This window comes from Scyliorhinus canicula, chromosome 19, assembly GCF_902713615.1.
Source record: "Scyliorhinus canicula chromosome 19, sScyCan1.1, whole genome shotgun sequence".
NCBI lineage: Eukaryota > Metazoa > Chordata > Chondrichthyes > Carcharhiniformes > Scyliorhinidae > Scyliorhinus > Scyliorhinus canicula.
In genome coordinates, this window is record NC_052164.1 from 36,012,077 (window position 1) to 36,039,712 (window position 27,636).

Sequence of the window (27,636 nt, forward strand, 5' to 3'; positions counted from 1 at the left end):
AGTTGTCAGGCACCTCGGCGGGCAGTCCGCAACTCTGACAGGACCCAAGCCGCCGCCCTCCCCCCCTCATACAAGATGGCGGCGCCCAGTGGAGAGGTGGCGGCGGGGTTTGGAGCGTGGCTCAGTAAACGGTTGGCGGAGTTGGAGATAGATGAGGATGTTTACGGCTCGTACATCGACGGAATCCTGCGGGAAGAGGAGAGCGAAGAAGAAAAATCTGAGGCTCTCCAAGCCATATTGTCGGCATTCATGGTGAGTTTGCTTTCCATGGACGTGTGAATTCAGCCTGAGAGGGATCCTCGCTGTCCGATAACACACAGACTTTGTCCACTTTATAGTGATGCTGATTCCTTTTACATATCCCTCGCGGTAAAGTCGGGCAACGTATCTGTTTGGAGTTCGGTAATTTGAAACGTTTGTTGTAACTTGATAGGACGTGGCTAATTCTGATTCACCAGACTAAATTTAGCCATTTTCCCTCACGTAGTTCTTACCCATGTTTGGATCAGAACAGTACTTAAGAAGTACATATATTTCCAGACAAATAACGTGTCAAGTGGTATGGGAAGTGTATGACGTTGAGATAAGAGGATCAGCCTAGATCACGTTGAATAATGGAGCAGACTCCATGGGCCGAATTGTCTACTTCTCCTATTTTCTACATTTCTATGTAACAGGGAAACAATATTCTATCTTCGCCCATTGAATTTATTGACGTTTAATTTTATTTGACTTGCTGCTCCGCTGATACCATTTCCATTAGGCTACTGACCATCAATTTCACTTCCTGGTCAATGCCACATTATTTTGTAAATGGCTCCCCGTTCTTGGGTACTACACCCTTCTCTTTCTTTTTTTAAAAATGTATTTATTCAAAGTTTTCCAAAAATCTTTACAGAACACTCCAAAAAGGAAAATAATACAAAGAGAAAAGGACAGCATGCCAACCAAACAGAACAACTTAACCCTCTAAACGATAAACAGTTTAACAAATTAACACCCAACTACAGTAATGACAACAAAATAGGGCGAGCGCCCCTTTCATCAAGAAAAAGAAATCAGCCCCCCCCCCCCCCGGGTTGCTGCTGCTATTGGCCTCCACCTAATGTTCCGTGAGAAAGTCAAGGAACAGTTGCCACTGCCCGGAGAACCCCTGCAAGGACCCTCGCAAGGCAAACTTTATCTTCTGCAACCTAAGAAACCCTGCCATGTCATTATTCCAAGCCTCCACACTGGGGGCTTCACGTCCCTCCACACTAGCAAGAGCCTTCTCTGGGCTACCAAGGAGGCAAAGGCCAGAACTCCGGCCTCTTTCGACTCCTGCACTCCCGGATCCTCTGATACCCCAAATATCGCTCTCCCCGAGCTCGGTTCTACTCGAGTGTCCAGGACCTTGGATATGACCTTTGCAAAGCCCTTCCAGAACTCCGCAAGCGCCGGGCACACCCAGAACATATGAGCGTGGTTTGCTGGGCTTCCCGAACACCCCTCGCATCTGTCCTCCACCCCAAAAAACTTACTCATCCTCGCCCCTGTATAACACTTTAAACTGGATCAGGCTGATCCTGGCGCAAGATGAGGAGGAATTGACCCTGCCCAGGGCGTCAGCCCACAGGCCCTCATCCAGCTCCTCACCCAGCTCCTCCTCCCATTTGCCCTTCAACCCCTCCACCGAGGCTTTCTCCGCCTCCTGCAGCTCCTGGTATATCTCTGAGATCTTACCCTCTCTGACCCACACACCATAAATTACCCTGTCCTGTATCCTTCGGGCAGGCAGCAATTGAAATTCTCCTCCCTGCTTCCTGACAAACGCCCGAACCTGCATGTACCTGAAGGCATTTCCCATGGGTAGCCTGAATTTCTCCTCCAGTGCCTTTAAGCTGGCAAAAGTCCCGTCAATGAATAGATCCCCCAGCCTTCTAATTCCCACCCAATGCCAGCTTCGGAACCCACCATCTATCTTGCCCGGGGCAAACCTATGGTTATTCCGTATTGGGGACCAGATTTAGGCCCCCGTCTCCCTCCTGTGCCGCATCCATTGCCCCCAAATCTTCAGCGTTGCCGTCACCACCGGGCTCGTGGTATACCGCGTCGGCAGAAGCGGCAACGGTGCAGTCACCAGGCCCCCCCGACTGCACTCCAAGAACAGTCTTTTAACCTTTGGGGTCTTATTGGCCCACACAAATCCCATGATGCTCTTGCTGACACGCTTGAAAAAGGCCTTAGGGCTGAGGATGGGCAGGCACTGAAACACGATCAAAAACCTAAGGAGGACCGTCATCTTGACAGACTGCACCCTACCCGCTAGGGAGAGTGGAAGCATGTCCCACCTCTTAAAGTCCTCCTCCATCTGGTCCACCAGCTGTGCCAGATTGAGCCTATGCAAGACCCCCAAGCTCTTGGCCACCTGAATACCCAAATACCGAAAACGCCTCTCCACCATCTTGAGCGGCAGCTCCTCCAATCTCTTTTCCTGGCCCCGCGCATGCACCACAAAGAGCTCGCTCTTCCCAACATTAAGCTTACACCCCGAGAAGTCTCCAAACTCCCTGAGGTTGTGCATAACCTCCCCCATCCCCTCCACCGGGTCTATGATATATAAAAGCAAATCATCCGCATATAGTGAGATGCGGTGCTCCTCTCTTCCCCTCCCGCCGAACCAAACCCCTCCAACTTCTAGATTCCCTCAGCGCCATGGCTAATGGCTCAATCGCCAAAGCAAACAGCAGGGGGGACAGAGGGCACCCCTGCCTTGTTCCACGATATAGTCTAAAGTACTCTGACCTCAACCGGTTCGTCGATACACTTGCCACCAGGGCCTGGTATAACAATTTAACCCAACCTATGAACCCCTCTCCAAACCCAAACCTACCCAGCACCTCCCACAGGTACTCTCACTCCACCCGGTCAAAGGCCTTCTCCGCATCCATAGCCACCACCACCTCTGCACCCCCCGTCTCTCTCTCTCTCTCTCTCTCTCTCTCTCTCTCTCTCTCTCTCGCTCACTCTCGCTCACTCTCTCTCACTCTCTCTCACTCTCTCTCACACTCTCTCACACTCTCTCACACTCTCTCACACTCTCTCTCTCTCTCTCTCTCTCTCACACTCTCTCTCTGAGGGCATCATGATCACATTCAGAAGCCTCCGCACATTTGCATGCAACTGCCTGCCCATCACAAATCCCGTCTGATCCTCATGTATCACTCCCGGGACAAAATCCTCAATCTTAGTAGCCAGGTCCTTCGCCAAGAACTTGGCATCCACATTAAGGAGTGAAATTGGCCTATACGAGCCACACTGCAGCGGGTCTTTGTCCCGCTTGAGAATAAGCGAGATCAGAGCTCTCGACATCGTCGGGGGAAGACTTCCTTTTTCTCTCGCCTCTTTAAAAGTTCTCAACAGCAACGGAGCCAACAGTTCCGAAAACTTCCTGTAAAATTCAATCGGGAACCCATCCGGTCCCGGGGCCTTGCCTGTCTGCATACTCCCCAACCCCTTAACAAGCTCCTCCATCCCAATCGGGGCCCCAACCCCTCTACCTGCTCGTCCCCCACCCTCGCAAACCTCAATTGGTCCATCTCCCCCCTCTCCGGGGGCTTGGATTTGTACACGTTCTCATAAAAGTCCATAAAGACCTCATTTATTCTGACTGGACTCCGCACCGTATTCCCTCCCTTGTCCCTGATTCCCCTAGCCGTCTCCTTCTTCCGCAGCTGATGTACCAGCATCCGACTCGCCTTCTCCCCATATTCAAACGCTGCTCCTTGTACCTTCCTCCACTGGGACTCAGCTTTCCCCGTTGTCAACAAGTCAAACTCCGTTTGGAGGCTCCGGATTACACCCACGGATCCGCCCACAGACCTCCTCATCCGCCAATAATCCCACGTCCAAGTGCCACAAGCGCGATGGCCGAGTACTCCGTCCCCTCTACTCTCGGGATCAGTACCCTGCTCACCACAAAAAAGTCTATCTGAGAATAGGCCTTGTGCACGTGGGAAGAGAAGGAGAACTCCCTCGCCCTTGGCCTAGCAAACCTCCACGGATCCACTCCCCGCATCTGATCCATAAACCCCCTCAGGACCTTGGCCGCAGCTGGCCTCTTACCTGACCTGGACCTAGACCGATCCATTGCTGGGTCCAGTACCGTGTTGAAATCTGCCCCGACTCTCCCTATTAACTCTAGCTCCCCCTCGGTCAATACAGCAACAGCCCAGTACCCCCCCCCCCCCCCCCCCCCCCCCATTGCACTCCTGTAAGTCAGCTGCCTCCTGCTGACCCCAGCCGCTCCTGCCTCTGCCACCGATCCCCCGCAGAATTCCTTCCTAAAACCCAAGTCCCGTCCCCCCCCCCCCCCCCCCCCCCTCCACACCCCCTGCATCTTTCCTGGCTTTATTCCCTGTCACAGCATCAAAACAATGTTCCAAGGGGCATCCTGTGAGGCTGCATGCATTATTGTTTTCATCAATTTCTGCAACCTTCAATGATTCTACCATACTAGCCTCCTTTTAGTGCCACTCATTTGATGTCCAGCTCAATGGAACTGCCGTGGCTTCCACCCTTTCATGTCTAATCAATGGCGTAATATCTCTAGTAAGAAATCTTACAACACTAGGTTAAAGTCCAACAAGTTTGTTTTGAATCACTAGCTTTCGGAGCAAGGTTTCTTCCTCGGGTGTTATCTCCAACAATTGCTTCTCACTCTTAAACTCACCTCTGGCGTCTCAGAGATCTGGATGTTATTGGAGCTGCACTCGTGTAGGTAAGAGGAGAGTGGGGGACTTAATGGTAATGCAATTGCATATCAAGAACTGGTGGTTATGCTTTTGAGTGCTGAAGATAATTGTTCTCTAGCACTTTTGATGTACACGTTATTGGCCAAGGGAATGCAGTTCCGGTCTTGCTGCATGTGGTATTGACTACTTTGTTTTGAGGGACTGCAAGTCAAACTGCATTCTGTGAACAGCTGCACCTCTGATCCTATAATAGATGTAAGGTCATTGATGAAACAACTGAATATGGTTGGGCCCAAGATGCTGTTTGAAACTACCTGAAAAAGCTGAGAATCTTCTGTTGTGATGCACAGGGGCTGAGATGATTGACTTTGATGTCAAGGGCAGTCACTATCATCTCATGCCTACAATTCAGCTTCTGTTGTCTTCTTTTGAACAAGTCTGTCATAAGGTCCGCAACCGAGTGGTCCTAATGGTACCCAAACTCTGCATTGGTGAACAGCTCATTAATTCGTAAGCACTGCTTGATGGACCCCTTTTGTCACTTTTCTGATGATTGGGAGCTTGCTGTTGTGGTAATTGGCTGGGTTGGATGTATCCTTTTTTTTTGTGGACAGGACATATTTGGGCAGTTTTACACATGATATTGTACTGGAATAGCCTAGCTAGGGATGGTCTAATTATGAAGCACAGGCATGACAGAATCAAAGCCCACAGTCTTTGCTCATAAAATAAAACCATGTACATGAGTCTGAATTTAGTCTTGAATTTGCTAATGTTTCCTGTGCAGCATGCTGTATTAAATCTGCAATTCTGCTATTTCTTTCAGGATGAAGATTCATTGGCAATCATTTGCAAAGAAATAATTCAAAAGTGGTCTGAAACCACAAACAATCTCTCACAAGAAAAAAATGTTGAAGGTAAAGATCAAGATAATCTCAGATGTCCAATAATTGCTGTTGGTTTTTGTTTTGCATATTTTAAATGCATGAAGTCAATACATTGGGTGAGTACACATCATAACTAGGATATTTCTGTTAGTTCATACAAATGTTAAAATTGCTGTAAAGATAATATGAGAAAGAAAAATCTTTGCTTCGTTTGTATAAAATGTAATATCTAACCAGATTTCTTCCATCTATATTTTTAAGATGAAGTACATGCCATTGCGAGTATGATTGAGAAACAGGCTCAAATTGTTGTGAAACAAAAAGATGCTTCAGAAGAGGAGAAATCTAGGAAAGCTGCAGTTCTTGCACAGTATGCAAATATAACTGATGAGGAAGAATATCCTTTCTGGTATTGCTTTCTTGGGAAGAAGAATTAAGATCTATTCAGTGGAATAGCTTTCCTGATATCGATTTGAAAGCCTAGTCTTGCTCTTTTCTATTCTCCCCCTCCTGCAAAAAAGCAATAAATATTCATGATATTCAATGACTGAAGGGGCATGTTTAACTGAACCGCTGAATAATGGGAGACCTTTGTTTTCACTTTAAAAGTACAGAAATATATCAAAGACACTTTGAAAAGAAGGAAGATTAGTAAGTATTAATAATAAAACATTTTGTAGGTAGTAATAGTACTGCAGTAATAATCTTTCCTACAAATATGAGGGAGAGAAAGTGCTATGATCAGAAATAATGTATTGCAAAACAACTAATATTTTTGTATTTTAAAAAGCAGGCCTCAAAATTAATGTCTTTCTATTCCTGGTGAATCTGCCTCTTCCAATTGACACCATTAAAGTAAATTTTTTGGCATTGATTCTTTTGCAGTTTGTTGCAAATTGGCAGCTGCGTTGCCTAGAAAGCAAAAGTGATTAAAGTTCATAAATAATCTATTGATTGCTGAACACTTTGGCACAAATAGAATATGTGATCTCACAACCTCAGGGTCCACACATCGCAGACAAGCCAGCTCTACCTGTCTCATGCCCTCCATTTGCTGTGCTGCTTGTCCACAATCCAGTATTGGATGAACAGAAATTTGCTCCAAATTAATATTAGGAAGACCAAAGAGATTTTCTGATCCTCTCCACAAAGTCCATTCCTTAGTTACAAACACCATCCTGCTCGTCCTCACTGAGAGGCTAAATTGGATTGTTCGCAACCTCACGGCTTGCGTCCCATCTTTCACCCTCAGACCTGAGATTTTCCCAAACTCTGCTGCTTGTATCCTAATTTTCTCCAAGTCTCATGCATGCGCGCACCACCCATGTTTGCTGACCTACATTGGCGCCTAGTCTAGTAATACTTAATTGTTAAACCTTTTATTCAAATTCCTCTATCAGTTCATCCTTTCCTAATTCTAACTTGCCCCCCACAACCCTACTAAGATCTCTGAATTCTCCAGTTCTGGCCTCTTTGCGCATCCCAGTTTTCTATGTTAAAGGTACCATATAAATACAACTTTATTCTCTTCCTGCTTTTTTAGTATTTTTTTGTCATGTAGCCTAATAATAGATATCTACAAATTATCCACAGCGCAGAAACAGCCCATATGGCTGAACTGGTTCGTGCCACTGATTGAACCTCTCCTTGTCTCCTCTTCCTCTGATCCTATCGCTAGAAATGAACCAAAATGCTTTGTTTGCTGTTGTAAAAAAAAAGTTTTAATTAACCTGTATTGTTTTGTTTTTCATAATGTATCTGAACTCTCTGATCCCTCTGTTGCATTAACCCATTTAGCCACTTACTTTCCAACTAAACTTCTATTTATATTGTGCCGTTAACACATGTCCCAGGGTGTTTTGCAGCATTATAAAACAAACTTAGACTTCGAGCCACACAAGGTGATATTAGGGCAGATTGCCAAAATTTGGTCAGAGATTTTACAGAGTATGTAAAAGGAAGGAAGAGAGGCAGAGTGATTTAGGGAGGGAATTCTAGAGCTTGGCCACATGGCAACTGATGATGTGATCACCAATGGTTGAGCAATTAAATGGTTCAGTGGCCAGAATTAGATGAGCTCTGATGTCGATTCTTGGAGGGTTTGGGATTGGAGTCGATTCTTGGAGGGTTTTGGGATTGGAGGAAACTACATGGGGGAAGCCAGAGAGAGATTTGAATACAAGAATGAGAATTTTTAAATAGAAGCATTGCTTGGCTGAGAGCTAATGTAGGCCAGTGAGGCCAGGGTGATTGGTGAATGGGACTGAGTGTGACTAAGGACAGAGGCAGCAGTGTTTAGGGTGGCATCATTTAAGGCAGATAGCATGTGGGAGGCCAACCAGAAGTGTGTTGGAATAGTCAAGTTTAGAGGCCAAATGAATGAGGGTCTGAGTGACACAGAAGCTGAGATAGTGGCATAGTCACAAAGGTGGAAATAGGAAGTCTTGTTATTGATGTAGATGAAAGCTTCATATCTCATCTCTGGATCTAATATAACGCCAGGGTTCTGAATAGTCTTGACTGAGCCTCTGGTTGTCAGAGAGAGAGATGGAGTTGTCATCTGGCAAATGGAGTTTGGAGCAGGGTCTTCCCAATATTTAATTGGTGAAAGTCTTTGCTCAGATATGTAATCTGATAATTTGGCAAATGTGCAAGAGGGAGGTTTGGGGAGGTAGAATTGGGTGTCATCAATACATGTGAAAAGTCTGTGCTGTGCTTTAGGATGTCACTGAGGGATAGTGTATAGCTGAGAAATTGGAGGGGCCAAGGATAGTTCTTTGGGGCTCTGGTGCTGGAAGAGGAGTTTATTGTCAGTGATACTCTGGCTAAGATTAGATAAGAATAGAACCAGTGAGTGCAGTCACATTCAGGGGTCTGTCGCTTCCTTATTCTTCCTACTAAAACCCATTTAATTTGCACTTCCCTATATTGAGGTTCTCTCACCAATTGCACATGTATTCTGTAAGTTTATGAATGTCTTTTGATGTTTTGTTCCTGACTCTACATTTTTAAACTTTATTCAGGAGTCTATTATATGGTTCCTTATCAAGGGCCTTTTAGAAATATGTTACATATAATGGCTTACTCTGATCTGTAATTAGACAGCCAGACAGTAAAGGAGAGACAATTAAAGCTTAATTTAGCACACTTTTTTATGAGTTTGATCTTATAGGTTATACACCTCCAATGAACAGCCTCAACATCCAATTGATGTATTATAACACAATTGAAATTGTAGAAAATGAAACATTGGGGGAATTGTTATGGATAGCACTTTGAAATTTCTATTTGTTTAAAAACAAGTTGAGAATTGTGACCTGGTATATCTGGGATTCTAGTTAAGGTTGAGTCGATGACTAATTCTTCTAGCTAATGTATCCGCCAAGTTTCTTAATAATGTGGTGTAGTATTAGAATTTTCATACAGCTCTCACAACTTCAGACAGCCATCTGCTCCCGTAAGCATAGATACAGTAGCTTAATTGTTATATCGGGCTGATTGGCCACAAGTTCAAATCACACCATAGTAATGTTTGAAATTGAATTCCACAAATATTTCTTGGTTGTCATGAAAATGTAATTCCTTTAGTAATACCCTCCAAGCGAGGCAATATGCCGGCTGATTTTAAATCTAAAATAACTGATGAAGGTTGATGGGAGGGTTTTAAGTCTGGAAACTATCCAGCATGGTAGTGCAGACGTTAGCACTGTTGCTTCACAGTGCTAGGGATCCAGGTTCGATTCCCGGCTTGGGTCACTGTCTGTGCGGAGTCTGCACGTTTTCCCCGTGTTTCCGTGGGTTTCCTCTGGAGCTCTGGTTTCCTCCCACAAGTCCCGAAAGACGTGCTTGTTGGGTGAATTGGACATTCTGAATTCTCCCTCAATGTGCCCGGACGGGAGCCGGAGTGTGGCAACTTGGGGATTTTCAGAGTAACTTCATTGCAGTGTTAATGTAAGCCTACTTTTGACACTAATTAAGATTATTATTATTACCCATTCCGCTCCCGGCTCTTTGATCCATCCTCGTAATTTTTCTGTGGTAGCTGCCCAGTGGTAGAATAGTACATTTGGAATGGCCAGGCCCCCCCAATTTCCTCCTTCTCTGTAGGTTGCTGTTGCGGATCCTGGGGTTTAAAAGAGCTAAAATGATTTAAGATGACTTTCGTAGCTCGGCGAGAGTTCAATCTAACATCTGTACCACCCAGTTGCTCTTCAAATTCCCATGCTTCACTTTAGCCTTCGAGGTCCCATCTGCAAGGGCATTTTCAGTGGTGACAAAGCTAGTTGCCTCTTATTTGGTACCTCGGCATAAACTCAATTCTTTATCAAATTCTCCTTGTTTAGCATCTCTTATTTGTTTAGCGTTAAAGTTAATTGGCAACAATCAAACTTTAACAATCATCAAATCTTTTGTTTATAGTTTTTTTCCCAGAGTGTTCCATGACCTTTATTTCATTGTCTAATCTATTCCAATTAGGGCCTCTAATTGCACTTTCATATCTGTCAGGAGTATTACTGTGAAATCTCCCTCTCTTGCGCTGTCAGAGCTTTTCTTCGGCTTGTGATAGGGTTCTAATGCAAGAGTCCCTTCCAGACCAACTATCAGAGCCTGCACTATTCTTTCTTGCTCTCCACGTTTTCGTCCTATTCTGCCATCTGTGGACCGTGCATCTTGGCCATCATCTTGCACAACCAATATTTAAACTCTGCAGTCATTTTTCCTGCATTTCTCACAATTGTCAAATTCATTGGACCATTCTGGACATACACCACCCAAGAATCCACTTAGGGTGATTGACCTTTGAGTATGATGGCACTGTCATGTGTGGCACGATCAGTGACATTACTATTCTATAGCCCTTGATCTCCTGTATTCTGTTCATCTGGACCTTCATCAGAAAACACATGAGCATTTGAAGTACAAGGTGCTTCATTTACTTCTATGTGCTACTCAGAATCTGATATTCTTATTACCTGTTCTTTGGGCATTCCTGGGGTTCATTCACCTAGTATTACTGTTCTAATGTTATCATCTGCTGTAATAGCTAAAGGTGCTTTCTGTCTCATTCTGCCTGTCTAATCTTGCCATTGTATTGATGCCTGTGTCCAGTATGTGGACCATTCTAAACTAATGGGTCTTCTACATTATTTGTGTCACGGCGTAGTGTCCCATTTGTTCCACAAGAGGCTGAAGGAAATAATTGTTTACCCAGGATATCTTTCAAGGCACCAAACATTTGATCCAACAGGGCCTCGCCCTCCAAAACCAAGCATGAGTGAGAACCAGTAGCCAGCCATATGTGATAACTTGGCATGTTCCAACAATTTCAATGTTGGTATTGATCCAGGGATCCCCGAATTGAATTTTGTCAATCCTTTTTGCAGTCTGTTAAAAGTTCATGATATATATTTCTATGGAATGACAATCTGTTTTCTGAAATATATTAAAATCTGACCATTTCTCATGGGCATCGAACAGGTCGTTCTTTTTGTACCTTTCATCCAACACTCACAGATGGTCCAAATCTTCATCGCTATAATTCTTTACTTGATTTTACTTCTTGTAGAAAGCAACAATGCCAAACCCATATCTTGTTTCCTTTTTGGTAGGAACATAACTTTTTCCACATATAGAACATAGAACAGCACAGAACAGGCCCTTCGGCCCTTGATGATGTGCCGAGCATTGTCCGAAACCAAGATCAAGCTATCCCACTCCCTGTCATTCTGGTGTGCTCCATGTGCCTATCCAGTAACCGCTTGAAAGTTCTTAAAGTGTCCGACTCTGCAGGCAGTCCATTCCACACCCTAACCACTGAGTAAAGGACCTACCTCGGACATCCCTCCTATATCTCCCACCCTGAATCTTATAGTTATGCCCCCTTGTAACAGCTACATCCACCCGAGGAAATAGTCTCTGAACGTCCACTCTATCTATCTCCCTCATCATCTTATAAACCTCTATTAAGTCGCCTCTCATCCTCCTCTGCTCCAAAGAGAAAAGCCCTAGCTCCATCAACCTTTCCTCATAAGACCTATCCTGCAAACCAGGCAGCATCCTGGTAAATCTCCTTTGCACCCTTTCCAATGCTTCCACATCCTTCCTACAATGAGGTGACCAGAATTGCACACAATACTCCAAATGTGGTCTCACCAGGGTCATGTATAGTTGCAGCATAACCCCACGGCTCTTAAACTCAAGCCCCCTGTTAATAAACGCGAACACACTATAAGTCGCCTTTACTGCTCTATCCACTTGAGTGGCAACCTTCAGAGATCTGTGGACGTGAACCCCAAGATCTCTCTGTTCCTCCACATTCCTCAGAACCCTGCCGTTGACCCTGTAATCCGCATTCAAATTTTTTCTACCAAAATGAATCACCTCTCACTTATCAGGTATCCATTTCATTGTTTCATTGTCATTTAGCTTTACAACTTTCTCTGGTTGACTGGATTTCCTAAGCTTTGGGGAAGTTAGCAGCTTCATCGGTGCAATGACTTGGTCGACCCAGGAGTTAAGTGCCTTCACACCTATCTCCTAGATCCAGGTCTTGGTTGAAAAAGCTCCCACAGGGCCCCTGAGTTTTGCCTCTACCAATACTCTGATCTACCAAACAACAATCCAGCCTTGCATCGTCCTGCTTGTCAAGGCATCCAACCAGTGTCTCCATATCCTGCCCGCACTGAGACTTCCAACCTCCCCATGACCCTTGATCATCTTCCCTGATGGTCAATTAAGTAAATATTCTCCTACTGTGATTCCAGTCACACACTGTGATTGACTTTTAATATCTCTGGTGAACTGAGGATGGACAATAAATACAAGCTTACATATCTCCAACATTGCTAAATTCTGGGTCAATTTCTGTTGGCTTAAATCTACTTGGAAATGGATTGATGTGACCAAACGTAACAGTACATGGAACATTTCTTTCTACTACAGTTGATTTTTACCCCATTTCCCAGCAGTGAATGGACTGTAAATTAATTCACTTAGTTACTTGTCTGGTCTGTTTATTTTCTTTTTGCAACAATCTTCTTGAAGTTACTTTCTTTGGGAATGATTAAATGATACGCTGTCAGTTAATCCCTGCTGTTAAAAACAAAAACTGTGGAAGTAGAAAAAAAAAATCCTACGTAGTCTGGAATATGGAAAGATGGAGAACAAGGGTGGGTCTGCTAAATGAACCTTGTTATTAGTTCAAATGCAGTTTGACCATCAAACACAGGAGCAGAAATAGACCATTCGTCCCATTGAGTCTGCTCTGCCATTCAATTAGAGCATCGCTGATATGATAATCCTCAACTCCACCATCTGTCTATCTCCACCTTGAACACACTTAACCACCCAACCTCTACGCTAAATAATTTCACAGAATCATTATCCTGAGAGAGAACATCTCTCCTCATTTCTGTCTTAAGTGGGTGACCCTTTACTCTGAGATTATGCCCTCTGGTTCGAGACTCTCACAGGGGAAACACCTCTCAGCATATGTTTGGTTATATATATTTGAAACAGCGATGTGACCAAATCAACAGTCATCCAACAGCTAATCGTATGTTGATATTATTTGTTACTCACAGCTTAAACTTTTAGTTTCTTTAACTTGAGCACTGAAGATGAAGAAGCCCGTGCAACAAGTGGATCGTTTAACTTTGACAGTGATAAATGTATCCTTTATCCAATGAATTTTGTTTGGTCTTTATGGACAGCTAGAGTTAATTTAGTCATTCTTACAGTCACAGCTTCATCACTGAAAAACTATGCAATATCTAAAATTATATTGCCTATTGTAGGTTTTGGTTAAAATTAATTGCATGAATTAGTGAAAGTTGTGTAGGGTACCAGTTTTATTGTTGCCTGCATTTATTGAATAGCCACTTGAAGGGTTTACAATTACTAAGTTAAATTCATCTTTAAAATGTGTTTAGTCACAAAAAATGCATTTGGTATTTCCAGGCTGTAATAAGTTTTGTAATGGATCATAAACATTCATTAGCATGTTCTCAGCTCAACGCTTGTAACTATAATAAGTGAAGTAGCCTACATTTTGGATTATTTTTCTTGTTGCTGATGATAGGCTATATCCTGTGCATTGCTTCAATAGTAATACACCCTAGATTATTCTCAATCTTACAAGAGTCAGGTTAAAATGAAAGCAGTTAATATATAATAATGAATTTTTAAAAAAGTTGGTTTTGAAGGTCTTTATCTTATTTGCATTTGTAAAAGTCAGAGCTACACAATTATATGTACTGTATGGAGTAATCTGGAGTCTTTCTGGCTTTGTTAGTCCTAAAAAGATTATTTAATTAAAAAAGGTTGGCACTATTATTGCATGCTAATTTCTATATTGCACTGTTGCAGAAAAAGTAACATTATACTTGATATTTTATAGGCCACCAAACAGTGGGAAAGAGATAAGAGGAGCAGATTTGTATGGACATTACTGAAAGGTGATGAGTTATGGAGTTGTGATAATGGGAGACTTCATTTCAATATTGAATGGGGCATTGGTAATGTTAAAGGCGGAGACATTTCTGAAATGTGAACAGGAGAGCATTCTTAAGCAGTATGTTAAGAAATGTGGGCATTGTTGGTTAGGCCAGCATTTATTGCCCATCCCTGTTTGCCCTTCAGAAGATGGTGGTGAGTTGCCTTCTTGAACTGCTGCAGTCCTTGAGATGTAGGTACACCCAGTGCTGTGAGGGAGGGGTTTCCAGGATTTTGCCCCAGCGACAGTTAGGATGGTGAGTGACTTGGAGGGGAACACGGGAAACCTCCAGCTGGTTAGGTTTCCATGTACCTGCTGCTGTTGTCCTGGGTGGTAGTGGTCGTGGGTTTGGAAGGTGCTGTCTAAGGAACCTTGGCTAGTTACTGCAGTGCATCTTGCAGATGGTATACACGGCTGCCAATGTTCATTGGTGGTGGAAGGTATGAATGTTTGTGGAAGGGGTAGCAATCGAGCGGGCTGCTTTGTTCTGGGTGGTGTTGGGCTTCATGAGTGTCGTTGGAGTTGCACTCATCTAGGCAAGTGGAAAATGGTCCATTACACCTCTCACTTGTGCTTTGTAGATGGTGGACAGGCTTTGAGGGTCAGGAGATGAGTGACTCGCCGTAGGATTCCCAGCCTCTGACCTGCTCTGTTAGCCACAGTATTAATATGGGTAGTCCAGTTCAGTTTCTGATCAATGGTGACCCCCATTGTGGGTTTCGTGCAGTGCTTGCCTCCACGTGGGCCATTTGGCTGTTGTGTTTTCACAAGAGAAGTGATCTGTAATGCAGACGTTTGTAGGGTTTTGTTTTTAGGGATGCCCTTGTATTGTTTGCACTGACCACCTTGATGCGGGAAATGAAATGAAAATTGCTTATTGTCACGAGTAGGCTTCAAATGAAGTTACTGTGAAAAGCCCCTAGTCGCCACATTCCGGTGTCTGTTCGGGGAGGCTGTTACGGGAATCGAACCGTGCTGCTGGCCTGCTTGGTCTGCTTTCAAAGCCAGCGATTTAGCCCTGTGCTAAACAGCCCCATAACAGCTAAACGGAGACATGACCTTCTCATCCTTCTGAAGAATGGTTGTTGAGCTAAGCATGATGGAGAACCAATTCTCATGGTGGACCTTTGCTGTCATTGGAGGAAGCGTTCAAGAGCTTTGAGCCTACAACAGACACAGGATTCTGTGCCAAACAGCAGGGTGGTAAGGATAATGGCCTGGTAGAGTTTGATTTTAGCTTCGGTGGAATACCATGCAACTTCAGGACATGATCGAACATGGAACATGCAGTGCAGAAGGAGGCCATTCGGACCCATCGAGTGCACCGACCCACCTAAGCCCTCACTTCCACCCTATCTCCGTAACCCAATAACCCCATCTACCCTTTTTTGGACACAAGGGCAATTTAGCACGGCCAATCCACATAACCTGCACGTGTTTGGACTGTGGGAGGAAACCGGAGCACCCGGAGGAAACCCATGCAGACATGGGGAGAACGTGCAGACTCCACACAGACAGTGACCCAGCAAGGAATCGAACCGGGGACCATGGAGCTGTGAAGTCACAGTGCTATCCACTTGTGCTGCCCTAAATGGGCAGGGATGTCACACTTGCTTTTGGATATGTGCACAGATATCTTCATCTGTAGTGTGGTATCTTTGGAAGGCGAAGGTTATGAGAATTTTTCTACAGTCTTGAAACTGGAGTGATCAAGGGTGTGATTCTCTGGAAAAAATCTCGAAGTGCTAGTCCAAAGATGTGCGGGTTAGGTGGATTGGCCATGCTAAATTGCCCGTAGTGTAAGGTTAATGGGGGGATTGTTGGGTTACGGGTATACGGGTTACGTGGGTTTAAGTAGGGTGATCATTGCTCGGCACAACATCGAGGGCCGAAGGGCCTGTTCTGTGCTGTACTGTTCTATGTTCTATGCTGTAGCGAACGGGAATTGCCGCATGTTTCCCAGCATGAGGCTGGCAACACTATTCAATGTTAATGGTTCCACTTCACGAGGCCTCACGGGCTTCCCGCCCTGAATGCCGTCTCGCCAGCTGATTCTCCGGCACCGTGCTCGCCAGTCCCCCGCTAACAAGGTGGAGCAGCACTTCGGCTGCATTTGCTCAGCCAACCCCAGCCAGTTCACAACAATGGTGCCGAGGAGACCGGCCCCAATATTCGAGGATGCTGACCTGGGGAGGCGACATCAGTCAGCTCGTGCAGTGTGACAAGGAGGACTGACCTCCAGTGTCGGAAGAAGGTCAATGACCCATACCAGGCAGCCAGAGTGAGTAGACCCCAACCTTCCCTCCATCCCCCTTCAGCATTCCCTCTACTCACCTCTTCAACCCCCCCCATCCATAACTGAACCACGCATGTGGCTAACAATGCCCTCTCTGTGTCCCCTCAGGAAAAGCTCTCCCATAATCGGCGGGAGAGGGCCCAGATTGACGGTGGGGTATCAGACCTGAGAGTCCTTACCTCCTTCGTGGAGTGGGCCCTGGAGGTGACTGGTGTGGCCGAGAACAGGGCGGTCACCCACGCAGAGGCTGGCGGATGCCGCAGAGGTGAGGAACCACTGGGCCCCATCGGAGGACCTGTCAAATGTGAGTTGTGATTGCCTTACAGACTGACCCATGCCTCCCATTGGCCACATGTCCATTCTTCTGTAGGCCGAACCTGGGCAGTCCCCTCCCCTAACTCCGAGGAGAACACTATGGGGCGGCGAGGGTGGCCACCAGCACGCCCGAGTTCCACCCATCTGATAAGGCCGCGTCTGGGGTCAGGACACGGGACAGGGTGGCACGGTTCTGCATGTGCCGCCAAATAAACCGGGCCCTCCAGCCCCAGAGGAAACGGCCAGGGACATTGAAGGCCACGGGACGAGGTAAGCAGCTGGCTGCCCCCGCCTCAGATATGCTTCCTGGGGAAACACCAAGACGTAGTGGTAGATCTAGGAAGGCCAAGCACGTTGAGCATCACTGAAGGCACTGGGGTAGGGGATGGGGTTGGAACTGGGGGGGGGGAGGGGTGGCACTATTAGAAATGGGGTATTGACAGCACATTAAACAACTCTTTGCACAAACATTATGATGCCTCTGCCACTTTTTTTCGCAATGCGGGTTGACTCTTTGCCTGTCTCTCCAGGCAACCCATCTCCCCATGGCACCAACCCACCGTCTGGCCGTGGTTGTCTCCTGGGGGCTGTGTCCCATCCCCTGCATGTTTGGATGTTGGCTGCTGTGTGTGGTGTTGTCCCCACACAGTATCCAGGCATCAAGGCTTGATTGGAATGCTAGGCAATGACTCCCACAAGCTACATCTCCTGCTTATCCACGGGAACCCACTTGGCATGTGTCAAGTGCTCACTTAACCACAATTGCCAAATCCCTATTGGTGATTGCCTTCAGCCACGCAGCCAGAGACCTGTCGGTGTGGTTTATGGGTGATTGGTGGGGCAGACGCTTGGGGTTGGGGTCCAAGGGTTGGTATGGTGGTGCTGCGAGCTATTGCCCCCCCACCCTCCATGGCGGCCCACCTCTGTGGAGGCTCCCACACCGAACACTGAGGTGGCAAGGCCAGCCAGCATCCTGGTCTTTTTGCCTGTCCCCTGCTCGGCTCGCCACAGAAGCCTTTTTGTCAGGTTCACGTTTTCAAAACGGAGTACCAATTGGCGCCAGCGTAAGCACTTGCTGGGAGGTCGGTGAATGACAGGAGGCAGTTGGATGGCATGTGGCTCTCGTTAATTGTATGGCAATTGGCCTTAAATGGTTTCTCGCCAGGCTTCAGCAAGATTCCAAATTCGCCTACGGAAGCAGGCTGGTTGCATCGCAGACTGTTTGGCAGCTGCCACGGGTCCCAGTTTGTGGCGCCTCCCGCTACGCTTGAGCGTAATTGTAACGAGGCTGGAAGATCGCCTGTGGTGTTCGTGCGGTGGGCAGCGCGGAAGAATTCAGCCCACTGATTTGGAGACGTAACGTTTTTGGCAGCACTCAAATTTGTTTGCCATGGTCTAGATGTCTTTCTTGTGAGCAGCTCAGGCAGTCATCTATATAATAGAAACTGATTACTGCCTCTAACTTTGGAAACACACAGAATGGATAGAAGAGCTTCTCTGAATGGAATCTAATGTTGATGCTTGCAGATATGTCTTTGGTGGCTTCCTTAAGCACTGGAGCAAAGGGAGCCCAACACAGCCTTGCTTTTTGTTACTGGTTATTCCAAAAACATCTAACATCTTACCACATACACAAACGTGCCCAACCAAGCAACCGTACAGTAGATGCAGGATTTAAGACAAACGTTCAGATATCTTGGACGGGATTCTCTGTCCCGCCACACCAGTTTTTGGAGTGGCACGCCCCCGCCTGCAGCAGGACTCTCCACCTCGCCAGCCGGCCAATGTGGTTTCCTATTGAAGGGCAGCACGGTGGCATTGTGGACAGCACAATAACTTCACAGCTTCAGGGTCCCAGGTTCGATTCCGGCTTGGGTCACTGTCTATGTGGAGTCTGCACATCCTCCCCGTGTGTGCGTTTGGTTTCCTCCGGGTGCTCCGGTTTCCTCCCAAAGTCCAAAGATGTGCAGGTTACGTGGATTGGCCATGATAAATTGCCCTTAGTGTCCCTTAGTGTTGAGTGGGGTTACTGGGTTGTGGGGATAGGGTGGAGCTGTTAACCTTGGGTAGGGTGCTCTTTCCAGGAGCCGGTGCAGACTCGATGGGCCGAATGGCCTCCTTCTGCACTGTAAATTCTATGATATATTGTGGGTAGCACCACACTGTTGGGAAATCCCTGGGCATGGGTGCACTGCCAGCGCAACAGAGAATACTGCTCCTTAACTCAGACAAGAAGGGCCATAGATCAGGTTGACTCACTGTCAGAAGCTTTAGTTGGTCTGTGAGCAGCATATATAGCTCCTGATGTTTTCTTGTAGTTGTCTTGTTACAAATACCACATCAGCTGTCAAACAGATGGCCCTAAAACCACAGTGATTCTGGGAGGGCATCATCCATGAGGCTGTCTAGTAGATTATTTAATTGGACCCTTGTGAGGATCTTTCCACTGATTGAGGGAAGACTTAATCCTTGATTGCTGCATATATTTTTTAGATACTTTACGTTGTTAGATGCTGACTTTTTAAAAAAAAAAAATTTATTGGAATTTTTACAAAATATAAACATCTTAACTCTATTAACAAACAACACCCCAAGAACAATACCCCCCCCAACTTCAAGAGCAACTTCAAACAAAAGGAAAAAGAAAAAAAAAACTAAAAGATCCCCCAAACAACAAAAGGGAAAGAGATAGCACCCGCCACATCCCACAGACCCATGTACACAGTTCTCCCTCCCGCCAATCCAACCCCCCCCCCCCCCGGGTTGCTGCTGCTGTCGGCCTATTTCCCTACCGTTCCGCCAGGAAGTCCAAGAAAGGCTGCCACCGCCTGAAAAACCCTTGTACTGATCTTCTCAGGGCAAATTTCACCCTCTCCAATTTAATGAACCCCGCCATATCCGAGATCCAGGCCTCCACGCTTGGGGACCTCGCATCCTTCCATTGGAGCAAGATCCTCCGCCGGGCTACTAGGGACGCAAAGGCCAGAACACCGGCCTCTATCGCCTCCTGCACTCCCGGCTCCACTGCCACCCCAAAAATTGCGAGTCCCCAGCCTGGCTCGACACTGGATCCCACCACCCTCGACACCGTCCTTGCTACTCCCTTCCAAAACTCCCCCAACGCTGGGCACGCCCAAAACATATGGGCGTGATTCGCTGGGCTCCCCGAGCACCAAGCACACCTGTCCTCGCCCCCGAAAAACCTACTCATCCTCGACCCAGTCATGTGGGCCCTATGCAGCACCTTGAACTGTATGAGGCTAAGCCTCGCACAGGAAGAGGAGGAATTCACTCTCTCCAGGGCATCCGCCCACGTCCCCTCCTCAATCTCCTCACCCAGCTCCTCTTCCCATTTACCCTTCAGTTCCTCCACCGAGGCCTCGTCTACCTCCTGCATTACTCGGTATATGTCCGAAATCCTCCCTCCTCCAACCCACACCCCTGAGAGCATCCTGTCCCGTACCCCACGTGGGAGCAACAAGGGGAACCCCTCCATCTGCTGCCTGGCAAACGCCCTAACCTGCATGTACCGAAACATGTTCCCCGGGGGGAGCCCAAACTTCCCCTCTAACTCCCCCAAGCTCGCGAACCTCCCCTCCACAAACAGGTCCCTCAACTTCCTAACCCCTGCCCTGTGCCAGCCCAGAAATCCGCCATCAATGCTCCCTGGGACAAACCAATGGTTCCCCCGTATCGGGGCTTCCATCGAGCCCCCCATTTCTCCCCTGTGCCGTCTCCATTGCCCCCAAATTTTGAGGGTAGCCGCCACCACCGGGCTCGTGGTATACCTCGTTGGAGGGAGCGGCAATGGCGCCGTTACTAGCGCCTCCAAGCTCGTGCCCACACAAGATGCCGCCTCCTCGTCCATTACCCACTTACGCACCATCGCTGTGTTGGCAGCCCAATAGTACCCACAGAGGTTGGGCAACGCCAGCCCCCCTCCGATCCCTGCCTCGTTCCAGGAAAACTCTTCTAACCCTCAGAGTCCCATGCGCCCACACAAATCCCGTGATACTCCTGTTGACCCTCCTAAAAAAGGCCTTCGGGATAAGGATGGGAAGGCACTGGAACAGGAACAAAAACCTCGGGAGCACCGTCATCTTAGCGGACTGCACCCTCCCCGCCAGTGACAGCGGTAACGTATCCCACCTCTTAAACTCCTCCTCCATCTGCTCCACCAACCTTGTGAGGTTGAGCTTGTGCAGGGCCCCCCAGCTCCCCGCCACCTGGACCCCTAGGTACCTGAAGCTCTTCCCTGCCTGCTTCAATGGGAGACTACCAATCCCCTCCTCTTGATCCCCCCGATGTACCACAAACACCTCACTCTTGCCCAAGTTCAACTTATACCCCGAGAAAACCCCGAATTCACTAAGAATCCTCATCACCTCCGGCATCCCCCCCACCGGGTCCGCCACATACAGCAACAGGTCGTCCGCGTACAGCGACACTCGATGCTCCTCCCCACCCCGCACCAGGCTCCTCCAGTTCCCTGACTCCCTCAATGCCATGGCCAGGGGCTCAATTGCCAACGCGAAGAGCAAGGGGGACAGGGGGCACCCCTGTCTAGTCCCCTGGTAAAGCCGAAAGTACTACGACCTCCTCCTATTTGTGGCTACACTCGCCATCGGGGCCTCGTAGAGCAGCCTCACCCACCGGATAAGCCCCTCCCCAAACCTCTCCAACACCTCCCACAAATACTCCCACTCAACCCTATCGAAGACCTTCTCCGCATCTAATGCCACCACTATCTCCACCTCCCCTTCCACAGCCGGCATCATAATAACGTTGAGGCGCCTTCGTATGTTTGTATTCAGCTGCCTTCCCTTCACAAACCCCGTCTGGTCCTCATGAATGACCCCGGGCACGCAATCCTCTATTCGAGTGGCCAGGATCTTTGCCAGCAGCTTAGCATCGGCGTTCAGCAGCGAAATCGGCCTATATGATCCGCACTGCAGAGGGTCCTTGTCCCGCTTCAGGATCAAGGAAATCAGCGCCCGTGACATAGTTGGGGGCAAAGCCCCCCCCTCCCTTGCGTCGTTAAAGGTCCGGACCAGCAGGTCCAAATACCTTTTATAAAATTCTGCCGGAAACCCGTTCCGGCCCCAGCGCCTTCCCTGACTGCATGCTCCCTATCCCTTTGACCACCTCCTCCAGCTCAATCGGCGCCCCTAGTCCCTCCACCAGCTCCTCCTCCACCCTCGGGAATCGCAGCTTGTCCAAGAAGCGCCACATTCCACCCCCCTCCACTGGGGGCTCCGACCGGTACAGTTCCCCATAGAAGTCTCTGAAGACCCCATTAACATCTACTCCCCTCCGCACCACCTTCCCAGCCTTATCCGTCACTCCCCCAATCTCCCTGGCTGCGTCCCGCTTTCGGAGCTGGTGTGCCAGCATCCTGCTCGCCTTCTCCCCGTATTCATACACCGCCCCCTGTGCTTTCCTCCACTGAGATTCCGCCTTTCTGGTAGTCAATAGGTCAAATCTGGCCTGAAGGCTACGCCTCTCCCCCAGCAATCCCTCCTCTGGGGCCTCCGCATATCTCCTATCCACCTCACCATCTCCCCTATCAGTCTCTGTCTCTCCCTCTGCTCCCCACCTCTCCCTATGGGTTCGGATGGAGATCAATTCCCCCCTCATCACCGCCTTCAATGCCTCCCAGACCGTCCCCACTCGAACCTCCCTGTTATCATTGGCCTCAAGGTACCTCTCGATACACCCCCGAACCCTCTCGGCCACCTCCTCATCTGTCAGCAGCCCCACCTCCATGCGCCAGAGCGGACATTGGTCCCTCTCTTCCCCCAGCCCGAGGTCCATCCAGTGCGGGGCATGATCTGAAATGGCAATAGCGGAGTATTCCACATCCTCCACCCTCGACACCAACCCCCTGCTCAGGACAAAAAAAATCAATCCTCGAGTAGGCCTTATGTACGTGGGAGAAAAACGAGTATTCCCTGGCCCTTGGCCTCGCAAACCTCCAGGGGTCCACCCCCCCCATCTGGTCCATGAAGCCCCTCAGCACCTTAGCCGCCGCCGGCCTCCTACCCGTCCGGGACTTGGATCGATCCAGTACTGTGTTGAAGTCCCCCCCCCCCTCCCCCCCCCATGATCAGGCCCCCCACCTCCAGGTCCTGAATGCGGCCCAACATACGCCGCATAAACCCCGCATCGTCCCAATTTGGGGCATAAACATTCACCAACACCACCCGCTCCCCCTGCAGCTTGCCACTCACCATCACATATCTCCCGCCACTGTCAGCCACCACATTTAACGCCTCAAACGACACCTTCTTCCCCACCAGGATCGCCACCCCCTTCCTCTTCTCATCCAGCCCGGAGTGGAATACTTGGCCCACCCATCCCTTCCTCAGCTGAACCTGGTCCACCACTCTCGGGTGTGTCTCCTGGAGCATGGCCACATCCGCCTTCAGGTGCGCAAAACCCCGGGCCTGTTTGACCGGCCCATTCAGCCACCTTACATTCCAGGTTATCAGCTGGATCCGAGGGATCCCTGCCACCTTACCCTGACGATTAGCCATACCCCATCCCTTGCACACCCCCGGCCAGCGTCCCCCGCTCTCCCACTTTCCCACGGCGGCAACTCTTCTCCCCCCCCCCCCCCCCCCCCCCCAAGGCTAGGACCCCTCCTAGCCGTGCCCCTCCCTCCACAGCACTCCCGTGAGCCAGCTATCTTCTGCTGACCCCGGCGACTCCTGCCCTACCGTCGGCTCCTCCCCACGCGGGACTACCCCTCCTCCATTGTGCCCGTCAACGGGTCCCCCCTCCCCCCGCTCTTGCGCGGGAAAAGAAAACAGCCAGCAACGACCCGCGCTTCTCAGCCCCGGCCCCGCCCCCACCATCTCGCAGCGCGGGAAACCCGCAGAAAGCCCGCGCTTTCGCCCTGCTGGGCCCCGCCTCCTCCAGGGCCACTCCCATTGTCAGTCCCCCCCACCAGCTCCCCGAACTCCCCGTTTACCCCTCTGCCCGAACCCGTCCACCCGATCCCTGCTTGAAAACCCATATAGAAAAAACAGTACGACATCACCCCACCCACCCTAAGGCCAACCCACTTCTTACACTAAACCAAGCAAATGCAAATACAGTATTATACAACATCCCCCATCTTAGACCCTCAGTTTGAGTCCAATTTCTCGGCTTGCACAAAGGCCCATGCCTCCTCCGGGGACTCAAAATAATGGTGCCGATCCTTATAGGTGACCCACAGACGCGCCGGCTGCAACATGCCGAACTTCACACTCCGTCTGTGGAGCACCGCCTCTGTCCGGTTAAACCCGGCCCTCCGCCTCACCACCTCCACACTCCAGTCCTGGAAGATCCGCACCTCCGTGTTCTCCCACTTGCTGCTCCGCTCCTTCTTGGCCCACCGGAGCGCACACTCACGATCCACGAAACGATGAAACCTCACCAACACCGCCCGGGGCGGCTCGTTCGGCTTGGGCCTCCTAGCCAGAATTCTGTGGGCCCCCTCCAACTCCAGGGGCCCCTGAAAGGACCCAGCCCCCATCAGCGAGTTAATATAATCACCACATAGGCCACTAGGTCCGACCCCTCCAGCCCCTCCGTGAGGCCCAGGATCCGCAAATTCTTCCTCCTCGACTGGTTATCCAGCTCCTCGAACCGCTCCTGCCATCTTTTATGGAGCGCCTCGTGCATCTCCACCTTCCCTGCCACGGCCACGACCTCGTCCTCCCTTTCGGAGGCCTGCTGCTGCAGCTCCCGGATCGCAGCCCCCTGGGCTGTCTGGGTCTCCATCAGTTCCCTGTTAGTTACCTTCAGGGACTCCAGCAGCTCCAACTTCAGCTCCTGGAAGCAGTGCAGCAGAGTCACCTGCTGCTCCTGGACCCACTTCCTCAGCTCCTCGAGGTCTCCGCCGGCCGCCATTTTATCTTCCTGCCCCCGTTTTTTCAGAGGTACTTTCTTGGCTTTTTCTCTGCCCCACTCCTGGTCCGGACCATGGGACCGTTGGGGTCGACTACTGCCCTCTTCCCCCATTGGGATTTGCCGCTACAGCTCCGTTGGGGGCCCTGAAAAGAGCCCCAAAGTCCGTTCTCCGCGGGAGCCGCCGAATGTGCGGCTTAACTGCTCATTGCCGCCACCAGAAGTCCCCCAGATGCTGACTATGTTGACATCCTTGAGATCATGTGGAACTTTTTCCTGACTTGTGATACTTGAAGAGAACTGCAAATTGTTAACAAGTTCTGTGCTACTAGAGTTCCAAAATATAGTGTGCCTGCAGTTTGCTCTGATCATGCCTGGCGAGAAGAAACACCCAGCTTTCAAGAAGGGCATCAGCTGCTTCTGATTTGAGAAGATGGGAGATATTTCACCATTCTGATCAAAGTCTTGATGCTTGTATTTGCTGTATCCCAGGGCATCTGAAGTCTAGAAGATCTGTTCACGGAGCTGTATCCATTTATTGTCTACATCACTTGGAGAAAACTGCAGAATTATATCAAATTGTGTAGCAAGTTCTAAGGCAATAATGGGGTTTGATAGTTGCCCAGGTCATGCATGGCAAGTCCATTTAGGATTTTGTGGCTGTGCTCTGTCCAGCAGTTATCTCCTCACATGGCCTGGGAAACTCCCTAGGTGCTGTTACATCTGATCCATATTTGTGAACTGGATGCCGGGTGAATCAGGCATCCAGATATTTAAATGAGTCATAAGGCCCGTTGAATGCGGCGTCTGGGTACGGCTCATTTCAATATGCAGATGTAGATCTTGCCCAGCGAGAGCGCAATCCAGATTGGGCGGAGCAAGTTGGGTGACTTGTGATAAGAGCGGAGTGGGGCCCAATTTGGGACTTGTGCATGATTCATTCGGTGCGGTAACTGAATCGTGCCCATGAACTTGATTAAAAATGAGTGTTCTGATAATACTGTCACCAATTGCGATGGGAAAATTGGGTACTGTGTGGTCATCATCCATTACCATTTGCATGCAACCTGACATTACATAGACAGTAAATTAGAGCTGAAAATTACATTTGAGGTTGCTTCTGATCAGGAAGCTGGCTCTGATGGAGGTTAAATTGTGACAATAAGCGATTATTATTAAATTGAGTGTTTATCCTGCTGGAATATGGTGACTAGGGACTTTTCACAGTAACTTAATTAAAGCCTACTTGTAACAATAAGCGATTATTATTATGTCTCTTTATTCTGCTTAGGGGCTGGTTCAGCACAGGGCTATAATAGCTGGCTTTTAAAGCAGACCATGCACGCCAAGCAGTGCGGGTTCAATTCCTGTCCAACCCTCCCAAACAGGCGCTGGAATGTAGCGACTAGGGGCTTTTCACAGTAACTTCATTTGAAGCCGACTAATGACAATAAGCGATTTTCATTATGCACATTCTGCTTTATAATAAATCTTTAATTGTCACAAGTATGAAGTTACTGTGAAAAGTCCCTAGTGGCCACATTCCGGCGCCTGTTCGGGTAAGCTGGTACGGGAATTAAACACACGCTGCTGGCTGGCCTTGTTCTGCATTACAAACCAGCTGTGTAGCCCACTGACCTAAACTATCCCTCATGACAATCTCTTAGTTGCCATTTGGTTTTCATTCAATTCTCCTATCCCAAAGTAATTTTTATATAGGAAGTAGCAAATGAAGAATTTTAATCATGAAGAGAAAGTGTGATAATTACCAGAATACCATTTGTTTGGAATAATTCCTTAATTTCACTTTAGCTCTTTTCAAAAACACAAATGTTGAGGCTGTTCTTGTTGCAAAAAAGGCAGAAAGGGAGAAGGCTCGGGGAGATGCACAAAAGAAGAAGGAGCAAGATAAACTACAGCGAGAGAAAGACAAGCTTGCAAAACAGGAAAGAAAAGAAAAGGAGAAGAAGAGAACACAGAAAGGAGAACGAAAGCGATAGGTTATTTGAAAAAAAAGTAGTAGACTGGAGTGTTCAGAGCTGCAAAGTTTACAACCACAAGTAATATGAACCTGTGAAACACCAATTACATTTTTTTTGGGAAGGGATGGTGGGGAGTCTAGTTAAGTGTGAAAAATCTTTTTCCTTCATAAAATGCCAAACTTTTAAAAAATATTGTCAAAATTGAAAGTTCAAGTTCACATAGTAAAAATCTTGGATAGGTCTTTCGTGCATCATAGAGTGTTTAATTAGGTATTTGAAATCCATCACGTTTCAGTTGGCTGTGTCTATAACAATTGAAAATAACCTGCACAGAGGAAACAAGTTGAAACACACTTCAATGGAACACCTTCAGTGAAGGAAGAGATTTGAAACATTGAAGAATAAAGAATTGCTGGAGACCCAACATCGGCTTTTCTTTTCAAGGCATTTTTGCCAATTTCTGGACAGCTTTAACCATTGTTGACTTAAATTAGAACATCCATTTGGCAGCATCTTTGGAGAGACAAAGTTAACCTTTTTGTGTCGGGCAGACTGGAAATGTTAACTGCAAAACTGCTGAATGTTTCCAGCATATTCTGTTTTATTTCAGATTAGTATTCTGCTTTTCTATCACTTTTATTTTGCTTTTTGAGGAATGTACTTTCTAGCACTGAAACTGAAAACATCTACTGAATTTATTTGAGCTATTATTCACTTTGATTGTATGCTTGGGAAAATAAAGTATTTTTCATTGTGATTCATAATTAAAGCAAATTTGTCACCTTGTAAATGCAGTATGTTGTTTAAATGAAAACACTGGAAAGCTATTGATAGCTGTTCCTTTTAAGGGAACAGCTTTGAACTGACAATTTTAACTACCTATTCTCTGTTCTTAGCAGAAATTAAAAACATCCTTTCTGTAAAAATGCAGCTTTTAAGGGCAGCGTGGGGGTTAGGACTGCTGCCTCACGCACTGAGGTTCCAGGTTCAATTTCGGCTCTGGGTCACGGTTCGTGTGGAGTTTCCACATTCT

At 48.0% G+C, this 27,636-nt stretch overlaps 1 protein-coding gene across 1 annotated transcript; it reads left to right on the forward strand.

Annotated features, from left to right (window-relative positions):
• ccdc43 (coiled-coil domain containing 43) lies at nt 1-27,393 on the forward strand. Its single transcript, XM_038779081.1, has 5 exons — nt 1-252; nt 5,560-5,650; nt 5,882-6,017; nt 13,235-13,290; nt 26,434-27,393. Exons 1-5 carry the CDS (start codon nt 76-78, stop codon nt 26,619-26,621), a joined length of 648 nt encoding a protein of 215 aa, XP_038635009.1. The 5' UTR covers nt 1-75; the 3' UTR covers nt 26,622-27,393.
• The last annotated feature ends 243 nt before the right edge of the window (nt 27,394-27,636 follow it).